Source organism: Notolepis coatsorum, assembly GCF_963971535.1.
Source record: "Notolepis coatsorum genome assembly, chromosome: 6".
NCBI classification, from domain to species: Eukaryota; Metazoa; Chordata; class Actinopteri; order Aulopiformes; family Paralepididae; genus Notolepis; species Notolepis coatsorum.
In genome coordinates, this window is record NC_140170.1 from 33,860,442 (window position 1) to 33,877,616 (window position 17,175).

Here is a 17,175-nt window from a genome sequence, read left to right on the forward strand (position 1 = left end):
CAGTGAAGCACAATCAATCAAAATCTAAAAATCCCACTTCAGAAACACGGAAAGTGTCACTTTTGCATCAAAGAAAATGTTTACATTTTGTAATGTTTAATTTTTTACACACTAAGACTAAGTAGTCAAATGAGTAAATCTGATATTATAATAATGATGATTTTATTGGGTCCCCACCCTCCACCCATTGTTAGAAGCCTTCATTTGACACACAACACTGACAACAGACGTAATTGACCCAACAAACTGAGCCAAATAGAAACATTAATGGCTGAGAATCTCATAGATACCCATGATAAACAGAAAATCATAACTGAGCGCCGGAAATGTAATTCCCATTGGGTGTGTTTGTGTGTGTGGGGGGGGGGGGGTTATGATAGTATTCATGTTTTTTTTGTTTTTTTTATAAAAAGCATCATTCATGTTCATTGGTGCATTAAAAACAGTAATTATTTTCATCAACAAAGTGCATAGAGACATTACTCATCGTTCACCAGAGGTTCAGCACATAATACAGTCGCACCAACATCACAGTGGCAGGTTGCTAAACAGCGGCTCCCTGATCCTGGATCTGAACACTGCAGCGCTCTGGGTTTCCTTGATATTGATGGTCGTTTGTTCCACTCCACTGCACCTCTATATCTAAATGACATTTGACCTGTCTTCCTGTTGTGTTTACAGGGGACTATACATTTCTCAGGCTTCCTCTTATTATGGAACATGGATGTCATGTCAGATAGTTAACCACTGGTTCACAACTTAAAACAAAGTCTGATTTGCTCCTCCTTGCTTTACCAAAGTTCAAAGTTCCATCCTTTTACAATCTTTATTATAGATTTCAATGACAGAGGACTATTACAATTCTTTCGGGAGGTTTTTTAATGTAATCAATTCTCTGAATTATGGCAATTTTATGCTCATTTTATTATGCCTATGTCTATTTTGTGTCTGCATCACTGCTGCCTGTGAATTTGGGCTGCAATTCTTGTGTGAAAGGAAAGGTCACGGTGCTATACAAATACAGTTTATTATTCTCCTCTTTTTTTTATCGGATCCTCTTTGTTGATATTGCTTTCACTTTCCGTGCAGCATGAGATGATGATGTCACACAACGGACACAGATTGACGGGAGTTTCCGTTCTAACTGGCGGAGCAATATGAGAGGGGGTGGGGCACAGTGTCATGTTCCACTGTATGGTCTGTGGGTGAGAAGAGAGAAGAGAGAGAGGGCTTGTGGTTTGCTTGTTGTTAGTCACTACGTATCAGTGTTTGGACTCCTGTTTGTACAGTATAGACATACAACCAGCGTCTGTTCCAGAGACATTGAGCACTGATTGTTCTTCAACAAGGTAAGATATGCTGCTTTAAATACGAGTAGTGTACTAATGTTGTAAGTTACTCAGTTATATCTTTGGAACATCTTATGGTGGTGATAATTGGGTAATTGTGTCGTGGCAATCTAATGTACACATTAGGCTATAAGAAAACAACAATACAATGAGATTATACAGTATCACTGGTCATGGTTTGGCTAATGGGACGAAGCAGTGTTGAATGTATAGTACAATATGGAACAACAATGGCATTATTTGGCATAATCACACGTTTAACTATGCTTAAATTGGACAAACTATAGTACTAGTAATTTAGTATTAGTTTAGTAGTAGTACTAATTCATATATTGTATACCCAGTTTAATCACCTGCACATTGTATATTACTATTGCACTTTACTGTAACATGTGCACTCTGGTTAGATGTTTGTTGTTGTGTTGTACTGTACTTGTGCTGTATGACGACAATACATTTGAATATAATCCTAATATTAGCTAAATTGCTCATACCTTGTCATAAGATGTTGCCTTTCAAAAGTCCTCCTAGTTCTAAAAACAATACTTTCCCCCCACTACCTGTCTTTCCTTGTTGTTACACACTTAATCATACAGTAATGTTAAATAACTGCCAGATATTGAAAGATTAAGTAACAAAGGAAAAAAGGGCAAAACACTTAGCCTAATCCTAGGACATTCTTTGACCATTTTACATCCCAAAATACAACAAATTATCCAGGCGGAATTAACCCTCTGGGGCCTATTGTTCCAAATCTGGCCCTTCCAGAACCAGAACCTCATGGGTTTGTTATTACATTATTAGTTACTGGGCATTTCAAAGTACCTCATATTTGGTACCATATTAAATATCACAACTATAGGGCTTTCAAATGATATAAAATATGTGTATGATTATCATGTTTATTATTGTGATGATTATTATTCATATGTACAGACATCTTTTAGAGTTGAAATTGAACTTCAAAGAAACGAATGCAAACAAAACCACTTCACTGACATGGAATGTTAATATGCCTACAGGGGGTAAAAGGGTTTAATTAAATCAGAAACGTGTTCTGCTCGCAGGACAGTTTGGAGACGAGTTAGTCGTGTTGTTCTCCAGCTCGCCAGTCTCTACTTGTCTCTACTTGTCTCTACTCGAGTCGTCTCTACTTGTTGTCTCCCTTCGTCGTCGGTCTCTTCCCGGGACAGCAGCGGTATAATGCCGGTTCTGGAGCTGGGGGACCCCATCAGTCGGTTCCGGTTGGCGGAGTCGTGCGTCGGGCTGCTGGGATGCCTGTGCGTATCGTTCGCAGTGTGGACGCCGTCCTGGCTGGCGGGCCGGGGTCTCTGGACGGCGTGGAGCGACACGGACACCGAGCTGGCGGCCCAGGCCCGGCACCCAGAGGGCGTCATCTTCAAAGGTGAGCGACCGGAGCCGCACTTAACTCCAAATAACTCGTACCTCTGGCATGCTGTCATTTATATACCTGCTGCATATAATCATTTTTACACATCTGTAGATACTATATCTATATCTGTACATATCCCTTACCTATATCCATATCTGTCTGAATATACCTGTATAATCATTCTATATACCTACTCAAACATACTGCATATAACGCAGACGCACTTCTTCAAACATTATCCAAAAAAAACTCTAACCCTAACTAACCTTACTGTCGTGCACTTGTCCTAATAAACGAACCTACACTGTAGCACTCAACACTTTGATGAACAGTGTTACTCAGCTGATAGAGTTGTGCCCTTCCTGATGACTTGTCGTACAGAACTTGTAAGTCGCTTTGGATAAAAGCATTCAGTTAAATGACTAAATGTAAATGTAACCCATACAACTCTGTATAATAGCATGTACAATAATGCTGTATATACCGTATACATATATTTATTCTTACCGTATATATATAATAATTTTTACTGTAGCCTAGTATCCACTATAAAAAAAAGAACGAAAAGACGGTAAAGGTCAAACGTCGCTAGACAGACAACATGGTGAATAACAAATCTGTTTATGTTCAACACATTAGGGGGGGGGCAGTGCGCTTCACCAGCATTAACCCTTTCACTACCACACTACAGAAGGTTAACCCTTTCACTACAAGGTTAACCGTCTGTAGTGTGGTAATGAAAGGGTTAACCTGTAGTGTGGTAGTGAAAGGGTTAACCCTTTGTCATGTTGCAGTGAAAGGGTTAACCGTCTGTAGTGTGGTAGTGAAAGGGTTAACCTTATGTAGTGTGGTAGTGAAAGGGTTAACCCTTTGTCATAGGGCTGGGCGATATGGCCTAAATATGATATCACGATATTTTCTGACCTTTCGGCGATACACGATACACATCACGATGTTTTTCTTTTTTACCCCAAACGATTCATTATGAGGCTTACCAAGACAGTATTTGAGTTTGCAAGCTAACATTAAAGACAAAATAAAATACCCATGCATTTAGCATTTTTATATTATATATTAGATTTAGATTATTGGATTATTAGATTATAATATATTGCATATATTTAGCAATGAGATATTATATGATTTAGATATGAAATATGATGAATTGAAAATGGGGGACCCTGATGTAAACAAGACAAAAGTCTTTCTCTGGTCTGCATCCCCTTAACAATTGTATGTATTGAGCTGTACTGTACCCATTCTGCAATATGTTAATAAAGTTTTAAATCAATCAATCAATCAATCAATAGCATTTTAGCATTTTTATGAAACTACTGTATATTTGTATGTCTCTAAATGTTTTGATGAATTGAAAATGGAGGACCCTTATGTAAAAAAGCCGAAAGTCTTTTTCTGGTCTTCATCCTCCTGTACTGTATTGTACCCATTCTGCAATATGTTAATAAAGTTTTCATTCATTCATTCTGACGGACAACAGAATAATTTTGATTGACAGTCGAGTCTGCCAATTACGTCACACCGCTTGCACCCGCCCTGCTGTTCTTAGCACCAATCGGCAAGCGCCATTCGTTTTTGACTTCCTGAATGTCCGGTGTGCTGACATCAACAAAGCTACTTACATTAGCTCCCCGCAACCGACTAGTAGGAGACCAGTGCACCACAGGATGACTAAATGAGCCATAATGATTTTACCTCAACGAACAATCCTATTGGGCAAAACATCACGATATCCACGATACGTTGAAAAAGTGTATTGTTAATGAACTGTACCCGATATTTATATAATATCATCATATCGCCCAGCCCTACTTTGTCATGTTGCAGTGAAAGGGTTAACCGTCTGTAGTGTGGTAGTGAAAGGGTTAACCTTATGTAGTGTGGTAGTGAAAGGGTTAACCCTTTGTCGTTTGGCAGTGAAAGGGTTAACATTCTGTATCGTGATAATAATAATAATAATAATAATAATAATAATAATAATAATAAAATAATTATAAAATAATAATAATAATAATAATACATTCAATTTGTAGTGCACTCTACATTTGGAAACCAAATCTCAGAGTGCTACAGGGTAAAAACATAGACTTTAAAAACATAGGCAATTAAAAAAACAAGGCATAAAAACATAGAAAAAAGGGATAAAACACACAAGACATGTATAAAAAGGTTAAAACTAAGAGAAGGCTTAGTGAAAGGGTTAACCTTCTGTAGTGTGGTTATGAAATGGTTAACCCTTTGTCGTGTGGCAGTGAACGGGTTGCTTATAGCTTATCCGCAACAGTAAGTGACTTCCGGGGTAGGCCTGATTGGCCCCGACAGGCACGTGACGCGCAACTTTCTCTGCCGCGCGGCACGCTCCGCAGAGCGGAGCGGCAGAGCTTGCGGAATGATGTAACCGTCCAAATCCGCTATAACTTTCGTTCGGCGCTTCAGCTCACCTCGCAGAGCAGCGGTCCTGCGATCCTGCGGTCCGTTGTTGACGAGTTCGAATCCCATAGAATTTTTTTTTTTTAACGTGATTTTTTTTTAACGTGTATTCTTTCGCCGGTTAAGGTTAGGCATGGTTAAGGTTAAGGTTAAGGTTAGGCATTGTTTCGGAGTTGGTTAAGGTTAGAACGGTTAAGTTTAGGCGCTGTTAAGGAGCTGGTTAAGGTTAGAGTTTGTGTTAGAGAATGGCAATATTCTTTCTATGGTTAAGGTTAGGCATGGTTAAGGTTAAGGTTAAGGTTAGGCATTGTTTCGGAGTTGGTTAAGGTTAGAACGGTTAAGTTTAGGCGCTGTTAAGGAGCTGGTTAAGGTTAGAGTTTGTGTTAGAGAATGGCAATAGACAGCCTATTTCCGCGCGACAGCTCTCAGCAGCCTCGTTGCGCGTCCTGAGTTTGCCGCGTCACGTGCCTGTCGGGGCCAATCAGGCCTACCCCGGAAGTCACTTACTGTTGCGGAACAGTTACACGCGAACGGGTTAACCTTCTGTATTGTCACAGTAAAGGGGTTAACCCTTTGGTAGTGTGGCAGTGAAAGGGTTAACCTTCTGTATTGTCACAGTGAAAGGGTTAAGTAAGTCCCCTGCCGTTCGGCTGGGGAAGTTGATAAGACGGTTAGTTCCACTGGGGAGTGGCCCCGGGGGGGGGGGGCAAGTCGTCTTCTACCTGGGAAGGTCAGGAGCTTCTGGCAACATGCTCGTGCGGGGCTGGGGCGCCTGGGACGCCCGGGAGGATGGGACTGCGCTGGTAAACAGGTTTGAGCCTGCTCCCTGTAGCCCTCCTCCACATTCCCAGGAGAGTGTTAAAGTGCTGCGTCGAACAATACTTGTTGAAATCCTGGGTCGGCTGAATCGTAGTGTTTTCAGCCGCTCAACCTCAACTAAAACAGGAGTTCCAAAACGTCAAGTCGAAACTGGCCCCGGTAAATGTCCAACCCCCCCCCCCCCCCCAACCCCCTCCAATGTACAATTTCCTCCCCCTCAAATGTATATATTCTCTTTTAGAAACTCTGTCTCTTAAACAGTACTGTCTATCTGTATGTTGTGTATGTCATAAATGTTATGATGAATTGAAAATGGGGGGACTCTGATGTAAACAAGACGAAAGTCTTTCTCTGGTCTGAATCCCCTTAACAATTGTGTGTATTGAGCCGTACTGTATTGTACCCATTCTGCAATCTGTTAATAAAGTTTTCAATCAATCAATCAATCAAGTCACAGGCCTCAGATTTGATAGGCATTAGACCACAGACCCCTATATACAGTATACGTTTATTTATTTTTATCCCAAGTACCCTACTTTAAGCACTTTTAACACTACACCATAATTTTTTTATGTATTACAAAAAGATTTGCACTACATCCATAACAAATTTTTAGCATTTTAAAAAGTTAGCATTTTGTACGTCATTCATTTTGTACTCTCAGTTTCAGTTTATTTAAAAAAGGACATTACACATTAATGAATCAACATTTCTGTAAATGTGCCAGTTTTAGCCAGCTGGCTAATTCACAACTGTAGTCCTTTTGGCAAAATGTTGTAAAACCATACACCTAATGTAAAACAGAAGCATTACAAGTAAAACACAGTATTTACAACACAATCCAACATAATAGTAAAAGCAATAATAAAATACACAATGAACCGATGATCACATGTTTGATTGGTTACCAGGTCTTGAGTTTGTCTGTAAAGGTGTGGTAGGTAGCACAGTGTCTTATTCCAGTTGGTAGGATGTTCCAGAACTGAGTGGCTCTGACTGGAAAACAGGACTGACTGAAGGAGCTGGACCTAAACGGCACAGTACAGTCCCCTCTCGATCTTGTGGACCTATTATAAGATGTTTTTTGTTTGACAAAAGTACTGAGAGGTGGAGGGGCCTTGCCATTTAAAATCTTGAACAGTAGGGCAGCATCAGTGTATTTTGTCAGGTTTTCCCAGCTGAGGTTGTGTTTGGACTTTATTCTTTTTACCTTTTTTTTTTTTTTGACAGTATGAAGCACATTCTCAGGGGGCTCATACAGAACCAAGCATTTCACTGTAATGTACATGTACTGTATACTGTATACTGTATCATGTTAAACCCAGATTCGGCTCAAACAAGGGACTAAACACGTTTCGCAATTATGCCACATCAATGTGGAACGCCCTACCCAAAGAACACCTACGGGAGACTGCAATTCGAAACTGGCCCCTACAAATGTCCTAACCCAGTTGTACAGTAAATTACCAAGTATGGCTTTGTCAGTATTCCAATGTACAGTGTACAGTGTCGTCCACCCACCCACCCCCTACCCAACCCCCCCCCCCCCCCCACCTCCAATGTACAGCCCCCCCCCCCCACCCCACCCAGCTGTACTGTACTGTACCCATTCTGCAATCTGTTAATAAATGTTTCAATCAATCAATCAACGTGACAAATAAAACAAAACGTTAAACTTTAAACTACTTTAGAATATTTGTATTGTCAGATGTGATTCAGTCTGGTTCCGTACAGCAGCTGAAAGGGTGTAAACAGTGACCCCTACAATGGAACCAGTCATTCTGATACATTATCCCCTGATTCAAGATTCAAGATTCACGATTCAAGATTGTTTATTTATTATTTATGTGCACCGTTAAACAGACAGTTTGCCATACAATGGAAATCTTACTTTGCTAGTCCGCCCTTCACACAAAATCACACAATACTTAACCTGTTCCACACAATGTGAAAATCTGCATAAAATATATACCTAGCTAAATGGAATATTGCTCCACTTCTACAAGGGCTATTTGCATATTCTTGGTATCTAGGGACATCTATGGACCTCAGGGAATGTATTCACATAGTGTCCGAAATATTGTGTCTATTACTAGGCTTGCTTAAATTGTGATGAAACAAAGGAGAATATGAATATGAAAAAATTCCAACGCTGGTCGACTGCTATGAATGCCCTCTACAAAATGGCTGCAAAAAGACTACAATTCCCATGGTTCAAAATGTCCATTTCCGGTTTCGGCTTGGCTAGGCGATCGCAAATTGAAAACGTATAACTATATTTTGGCACTTTTAACCTATTCCTAAACTAACGTATTGATGATAATATACATTCTACATGCTTTTGTGACATGTTAGTGATGTTAATACTTGAAAACGTTTGATTTTAAAATCGCAGTTTTTTTGCATCACTCTGAAAAATATGGATCTATGATCATAATGTCATTTAGGGGTCGGTACCGACCCTGGGGGGTGGAACAAAAACATATTTAAATTAGTGCTGTCAATCGATTAAAATATTTAATCTGATTAATCGCATGATTGTCCATAGATAACTCGCGATCAATCGCAAATTAATCGCATTTCTTTAATACATTTGTTTATCTACCTTAAACAGATCTTTTTCAAGTTCCAAGTTTTAATACTGTTATCAACATGAGTCAACAAATGCTTTATGCAGCCATTTAACACAAAAAGATGACCCTCATGCATTGCAAATTTGCATCAAATTCAAAACAGAGTGATGCACAAAATAACTTAAAAGTAAATAATAATTTAAAACAACGAATAAAGTGTGCATGAAATAATAGGGGAAAGAAAACGTTAGGAACTTGTTACATTCACCCACACAAGGGCTGAGGACTCACCCCCCCCCCCTCTCTCACACACACACTCTCCCAGCTCTCTTTCTCTCTTGCCCCTTCCTCATCTCTCTCACCCCCCTCTCTCTCTCTATCTCTCTCACACACACACACACACACACACACACACACACTTTGAGTCAGAAACAAACATAGTATCAATGAGAGTATCAATAATACACCTGAGTGAAGTCTAGTAATTAAATCTTTTTTAAGTAAAAAAAAGAAAATTCAATTATGTTTTTTTCAAAAAAGTTAATCGTGAGTTAAAAAAAGTAGTGGCGTTAATAGAATCGTGCGTTAATACCGCGTTAACTTTGACAGCCTTAATTTAAATACAAGCGAGTGCTAGAAAATAAGGTAAAAATAGATAAATATAATATATATACAAGGCACAGTGAGTAACATTGTACGTTTCAATCAGCAGTTAAAAAAATTTCTTTAGTGATTCATAGTTCGGGGGAAGGGTGACAGTGAAACAGTGAGAGGGTGAAACAGTGAGAGGGTGAAACAGTGACCCCTACAGTGGAACCAGTCATTCTGATACCTTATCGCCAGAGTGTTGACGTCTGTCTACAGAATGAACTGAATGAGAGAGATAAAACCGCTTTGCCTCGGACTCCACGGAACCACCCCGACAGGCCCCGGACCCTACTTTGGGAACTGTGGAACTACAAAGCAGGCCTTTGCCAGTTACTGTTCATTGTTTTATCCGACACAGGCCCCCATTGTTGGCCTTGTTCTTGTGGTCGTCTGACACATTCAGAATCAGCACTCCGCCATGAGTCACCAGTACACTGATAATAATAACTTTAATAATAACTTTATTTGTATAGCACTTTTAATACAGAAGTTGCAGTTCAAAGTGCTTCACAACAGTAAAAAATACAGCCATAAGCGAGCATAAAAAAGATAGAGAGGTAGCAAGGTAAGGTAAATCACAGTGTTTCACATTAGGATCTAGCATCCCAATAGGTTCTCTGTTTACAGTTTCATTCAGTAATACAAATAATAAAAATTGTTAAAAAGGATTCCGTTTAAAAATAGGCTAAACATGATAAAATAGAACGGATATACAACAGGGTATTTAACATACAACAGAGCAGTGCATCAGTAAGAAGTAAAAAGTTTGATAAAATAGTTCAATTTTGAATTACAACAGAGCAGTGCTCTTAAAATTGCAGTGCATAGGAGGTAGTGAGATAAAATTGGCATAGAACCGACACATGAATTTGATAGGAAGTGTATAAAAGTAGGCAGAATAAGAATAGTGCAGGTAAAGTACAATTTGTGTCAGGATATCCCTGATGTTTCATTTAAATGCCTGAGCAAAGAGATAGGTTTTAAGCTGTCTTTTGAAGATGTCTAGCGAGTTGGCTTCCCTGATGTTTTGCGGCAGTTTGTTCCATAGTTTTGGGGCATAACTACTGATAACTACACTGACGTACGGAACAGCTGTTGTTGGGCGGCTAGGTGGTGTAGTGGGCAAGGCACTCGCCACCAACGCAGGAGACACTGGGTTCGAGCCCAGCTCTCGGCGTTGCTGCCAGCTTGGCTGGTCGCTCATACTAACACAATTGGCAGTGTTAGGGGTGGGAAAGCTGGTGGGTGGGTCCTGGTCGTTGTAAACAGCGACTCCTACAGTTCGGTCGGGGCGCCTGCACAGCGAGGGAAGGATCTGGAGGGAGGTAGTGTGACCTTCCACACGTTACACCCTCTCAGTGAGAGTCTGCACTGCCAGGCTGGCTGCCGGCTGGCTGCACATGTGTCGGAGGAAAACATGTGATAGTCTCCGGCCTCCCGGACCAACAGTAGGGGGGGGGGGGGGTGCGCAACAACCAGGAAGGGGGTTGGGAATTGGCATAACGACTAATAAGAATAATAATAATTTAGGACCTGCTCAGAGGTCATCAATCGGCACGCATGCGATGCATGCATGCGATTCGTATCTGCGATTAACCCATCCCGTCGTCCTTCCCCTCCAAGGGCAGCCGGGAGCAGACAGGCGCAACGTGAGCCGCGCCAGGGGACCAATCCAAGTGCTCCTGTCCGTCTTCGTCAAGGACGCCACAGCGTTAGCGATCTTGTTGTTGTGCATGTTTTTCCATTGGGTTTATCTTATCGGGGGGGGGAAACCCTTGCGAGCACGGGGAGAACATGCAAACTCCACACAGAAAGGCCTGGGAGATACCCCACCTGGGTAACTGGCATCATGGAAACCTGTTCCCCAAGCGGGAATCGAACCCTGGACCTTCTTGCTGTGAGGCGCAGTGTTTAACCACTACACCACGGGGATGGGAGAAAAATCGGAAAAAGGAGGGGGGAAAAGATAATTAAAAGGGAACAGCTGTTGTTCCTCTTTGCTTGTTCAGGTACAGGCGGTGGGGGTTGTACCGTTGCTATGGCATCTGTAGAATGATGAACGGATTGTTTACCTGTTGTACTGGAGTGAAGTTTTAATGCACCACGTTACATTGACAAACTAGGGGTTTAATTACTACAAAGGTGATATTACTCGTGCTCTCTCTCTCTCTCTCTCTCTCTCTCTCTCTCTTTCTCACTCTCTCTTTCTCACTCTCTCTCTCTCTCTCTCTCTCTCTCTCACTCTCTCTCTCAGTCTCTTTCTCACACTCTCTCTCTCTCTCACACACACACACACACACACACACACACACACACACACACACACACACACTGTCTGCATTTAAAATGCGTTTCTCTAATATATTTATATTTTTCACATTTGGTGAGGAAGTATATCTCATGCAGTTTCAGGCTCAGTTTCAGGCACAGCCTTTGCTCTGCAGGAAGCCAGGTTTTCCTGTGCCTCCCCTTTTCAATAGCAAGGCTGTGCTCACTCTCTCTCTCTCCCTCCCCCCTCTCTCTCCCCCCTCTCTCTCCATCTCCCTCTCCCTCCCCCCTCTCTCTCTCCCTTCTCTCCCTCTCCCTCCCTCTCTCTCCCCCTCTCTCTCCCTCTCTCTCCCCCCTCTCTCGCTCTCTCTCTCTCTCTGTCTCTCTCTCTCCCTCTCTCCCTCTCTCTCCCCGTCCCTCTCTCCCTCTCCCTCTCTCTCTCTCTCTCTATCCCTCCCTCACGCACCCCCCTTTCTCTCTCTCCCCGCTCTCTCTCTCTCCCCCCTCTCTCTCTCTCTCTCTCTCTCTCTCTCTCTCTCTCCCTCTCCCTCTCCCTCTCCCTCTCCCTCTCCCTCTCCCTCCCTCTCCCTCTCCTTCTCCCTCTCCCTCTCTCCCTCTTTCTCTGTTTTGCAGCCCTGGAGGCTGAGAGGGTGTTTGGAGTTGTCTCGTTCCTAATGGCCATGAGCTCAGGTGCTCTGTGTCTCCTGTTCGCCCTCTGCTGGACGTCTGAGACGGTGCGCTCCTACTCCAACACGCGCTCTCTGCTCATGGTGGGACAGGCGCTCTACCCGACCACCCTGCTGCTGCTCACCTTGGCGCCTACAGGTCAGTGGAATGGGCTAGAGCTGGAGGATGAACATACATATTGTGAAAACATAAATCAATTCAAATCTAGACAAAAAAAATCTCTTTTCGATGGGTACAGAAGGGAAGAAGAGCTTTAATTGCATTTAATTAATAAAAAGAATACACGTACAAATACATACTGTATTGTACGTTATATCATATTACATTATATATCTAATTGAACCCAATATAATCTAATCTAACCCAATCTAATCTAATCTAATCTAATATAATCTAATCTAATCTAAAACCATAAAGCTTTATACATTAAGAACATGTCCTCTCTCTCCTCTTTATACATTAAGAACATGTCCTCTCTCTCCTCTTCATACATTAAGAACATGTCCTCTCTCTCCTCTTTATACATTAAGAACATGTCCTCTCTCTCCTCTTCATACATTAAGAACATGTCCTCTCTCTCCTCTTCATACATTAAGAACATGTCCTCTCTCTCCTCTTTATACATTAAGAACATGTCCTCTCTCTCTCCTCTTCATACATTAAGAACATGTCCTCTCTCTCTCCTCTTCATACATTAAGAACATGTCCTCTCTCTCTCCTCTTTATACATTAAGAACATGTCCTCTCTCTCTCCTCTTTATACATTAAGAACATGTCCTCTCTCTCTCCTCTTTATACATTAAGAACATGTCCTCTCTCTCTCCTCTTTATACATTAAGAACATGTCCTCTCTCTCTCTCCTCTTTATACATTAAGAACATGTCCTCTCTCTCCTCTTTATACATTAAGAACATGTCCTCTCTCTCCTCTTCATACATTAAGAACATGTCCTCTCTCTCTCCTCTTTATACATTAAGAACATGTCCTCTCTCTCCTCTTCATACATTAAGAACATGTCCTCTCTCTCTCCTCTTTATACATTAAGAACATGTCCTCTCTCTCTTTATACATTAAGAACATGTCCTCTCTCTCCTCTTTATACATTAAGAACATGTCCTCTCTCTCCTCTTTATACATTAAGAACATGTCCTCTCTCTCTCCTCTTCATACATTAAGAACATGTCCTCTCTCTCTCCTCTTTATACATTAAGAACATGTCCTCTCTCTCTCTCCTCTTCATACATTAAGAACATGTCCTCTCTCTCTCCTCTTTATACATTAAGAACATGTCCTCTCTCTCCTCTTTATACATTAAGAACATGTCCTCTCTCTCTCCTCTTTATACATTAAGAACATGTCCTCTCTCTCCTCTTTATACATTAAGAACATGTCCTCTCTCTTTCCTCTTCATACATTAAGAACATGTCCTCTCTCTCTTTATACATTAAGAACATGTCCTCTCTCTCCTCTTCATACATTAAGAACATGTCCTCTCTCTCTCCTCTTCATACATTAAGAACATGTCCTCTCTCTCCTCTTCATACATTAAGAACATGTCCTCTCTCTCCTCTTTATACATTAAGAACATGTCCTCTCTCTCTCCTCTTCATACATTAAGAACATGTCCTCTCTCTCCTCTTCATACATTAAGAACATGTCCTCTCTCTCTCCTCTTCATACATTAAGAACATGTCCTCTCTCTCCTCTTTATACATTAAGAACATGTCCTCTCTCTCCTCTTCATACATTAAGAACATGTCCTCTCTCTCCTCTTCATACATTAAGAACATGTCCTCTCTCTCCTCTTTATACATTAAGAACATGTCCTCTCTCTCCTCTTCATACATTAAGAACATGTCCTCTCTCTTTCCTCTTCATACATTAAGAACATGTCCTCTCTCTCCTCTTCATACATTAAGAACATGTCCTCTCTCTCCTCTTCATACATTAAGAACATGTCCTCTCTCTCCTCTTTATACATTAAGAACATGTCCTCTCTCTCTCCTCTTCATACATTAAGAACATGTCCTCTCTCTCTCCTCTTCATACATTAAGAACATGTCCTCTCTCTTTCCTCTTCATACATTAAGAACATGTCCTCTCTCTCCTCTTTATACATTAAGAACATGTCCTCTCTCTCCTCTTCATACATTAAGAACATGTCCCCTCTCTTTCCTCTTCATACATTAAGAACATGTCCTCTCTCTCCTCTTTATACATTAAGAACATGTCCTCTCTCTTTCCTCTTCATACATTAAGAACATGTCCTCTCTCTCCTCTTTATACATTAAGAACATGTCCTCTCTCTCTCCTCTTTATACATTAAGAACATGTCCTCTCTCTCTCCTCTTTATACATTAAGAACATGTCCTCTCTCTCCTCTTTATACATTAAGAACATGTCCTCTCTCTCCTCTTCATACATTAAGAACATGTCCTCTCTCTCTCCTCTTCATACATTAAGAACATGTCCTCTCTCTCCTCTTCATACATTAAGAACATGTCCTCTCTCTCTCCTCTTCATACATTAAGAACATGTCCTCTCTCTCTCCTCTTTATACATTAAGAACATGTCCTCTCTCTCCTCTTCATACATTAAGAACATGTCCTCTCTCTCCTCTTCATACATTAAGAACATGTCCTCTCTCTCTCCTCTTTATACATTAAGAACATGTCCTCTCTCTCCTCTTCATACATTAAGAACATGTCCTCTCTCTCCTCTTCATACATTAAGAACATGTCCTCTCTCTCCTCTTCATACATTAAGAACATGTCCTCTCTCTCCTCTTTATACATTAAGAACATGTTCTCTCTCTCTCCTCTTTATACATTAAGAACATGTCCTCTCTCTCTCCTCTTCATACATTAAGAACATGTCCTCTCTCTCCTCTTCATACATTAAGAACATGTCCTCTCTCTCCTCTTTATACATTAAGAACATGTCCTCTCTCTCCTCTTCATACATTAAGAACATGTCCTCTCTCTCTCCTCTTCATACATTAAGAACATGTCCTCTCTCTCTCCTCTTTATACATTAAGAACATGTCCTCTCTCTCCTCTTCATACATTAAGAACATGTCCTCTCTCTCTCCTCTTCATACATTAAGAACATGTCCTCTCTCTCTCCTCTTTATACATTAAGAACATGTCCTCTCTCTCCTCTTCATACATTAAGAACATGTCCTCTCTCTCTCCTCTTTATACATTAAGAACATGTCCTCTCTCTCCTCTTCATACATTAAGAACATGTCCTCTCTCTCCTCTTTATACATTAAGAACATGTCTTCTCTCCTCTCCCGCCTCCAGGGTTCTTCTTCCTGCTCAGCTGGTCTCTCTTCACCTATCAGCACCGGGAGGAGATCGGCCGCGACTTCACCCTTTTGGGCTCCTCCTATTGGTTCGGCGCCCTGGGCTGGGCCCTCCTATTGGTCGTGCAGCCCGCGGTCTTCCTGGTGGAGCAGTGCGTCGTGCCGGACCTCCTGCTGGACCTAGAGAGGAAGGTGGAGTCGTGGCGGGCGTCTTCTCAGCTGAAGAGCGCCATGCGCTCCTTTAGCGAGGGGTACCACCCCGCCGGCGGCGTCCAGGAGGGCGGCGACAGCGGCACGTTACCCAGGAGGCTGACGTGGGCCCCCTGAGAGGGGTGGGGAACCCAAGACGAGAACGTGGAGCGGGGAACGCAAGACAAGAGCGGAGACAATGTGACAAAGTAAATGGTAAATGGTGCATTTATATAACAGCTCTTATCCAAAGCGATTTACAATTCTTTGTTCCTCACGTTCACCCATTCACTCACACTGACGGCGGAGGCGACCACGCGAGGTGCCCAAACCTAAACATCGTGAGGAATTAGGGCGAAGTGTGTCTTGATCGAGGACACTTTGACACGCTGCTGCCCGGGAGGAACGGGAATCGAACAGGGAACCCTTCCACTGTTGTCGTGAACTAAATAATACAACTTCAGACTCTCGAGAGCAAGTTGAAACGGAATCGGGAATGAACTGGTTCCAGCTGGTCTGGTTCATATGGTTGAGAGAGAGACAGAGAGACAGAGAGAGAGACAGAGAGAGAGTGAGAGACAGAGAGAGAGAGACAGACAGAGAGAGAGAGACACACACACACACACAGAGAGTGAGTGAGTGAGTCTGAGAGAGTGAGAGGTAGAGAGAGGTAGTCGGTAGAGAGAGAGAGAAAGAGAGAGAGGGAGAGAGAGAGAGAGAGAGATATGTTTCTGAAGGTGACTGCTGCAGTGGGACTATATTGCCCCCTTGTGGTGAAGACGGGTGTCTTGACAGTGCTGCGTTTACAACTAAAGTGTGCAGGTTGAAAGTCATGATATTTTATTGAGAGGGGAAAAGTGAGTAATTTTTATACTTTTTTATTGATAGACACAACAAAGCTATTACTTGTATTGGTTTATATGGGCCCTCTCAACTGCAGTATTTCTAATAAATGCATGTTATTTTCTTTTTTGTAAACTTGGGAATTACTTGTTGTAGACTGTTACAAATGCATACACAAATGCGTGCAATTATTATTAAAAATATTTCCCCTTGTATTTTTTTTATATTCAGATCAAGTTTTATTGGCTATATTTATGTCTTCCTACTATCACCCTGCCCATACCTGTACCTCCCCTCCCCCTCCCCCATGCTGCTATGACACCCACATTTCCCCAAGGGGATCAATAAAGGAATATCTTATCTTATCAATACATAGCACCACACACTTCTTCTCTATTATCACACATGTTTTGTACGGGTTGATCAGGCTGAGCTAACTTCTGCCACAGACAGTCAACATGTTATGGGAACAGAGGAACGGGACCCAAATAAGAGAGTGAAACAGTCCAACAGTTTAAACGCTAAAACAAGCGTGTATTTATTTTTACAAACAGAGACAAATTCAACAATACGAAAAACTGTACAAGGCATACAAACAATGAACGGTGGAAAGGTAGTGTCAGCAGGTCGGGACATGGGTTATGAGGTGTG

At 41.7% G+C, this 17,175-nt stretch overlaps 1 protein-coding gene across 2 annotated transcripts; it reads left to right on the forward strand.

Annotated features, from left to right (window-relative positions):
• The first annotated feature begins 1,226 nt into the window (after nucleotides 1–1,226).
• Nucleotides 1,227–16,739, forward strand: LOC311230078 (uncharacterized protein). 2 transcript variants are annotated; one of them, XM_084316227.1, is made up of 4 exons: nucleotides 1,227–1,349; nucleotides 2,546–2,754; nucleotides 12,132–12,323; nucleotides 15,491–16,739. In XM_084316227.1, the coding sequence occupies exons 2-4, from the start codon at nucleotides 2,553–2,555 to the stop codon at nucleotides 15,817–15,819; spliced, it is 723 nt and encodes a 240-aa protein (XP_084172353.1). In that variant the 5' UTR covers nucleotides 1,227–1,349; nucleotides 2,546–2,552; the 3' UTR covers nucleotides 15,820–16,739. The 2 variants fall into 2 exon arrangements, with proteins under 2 accessions (XP_084172353.1, XP_084172352.1); XM_084316226.1 differs by having other exon boundaries at nucleotides 1,243–1,349; nucleotides 2,543–2,754.
• Nucleotides 16,740–17,175: the final 436 nt, after the last annotated feature.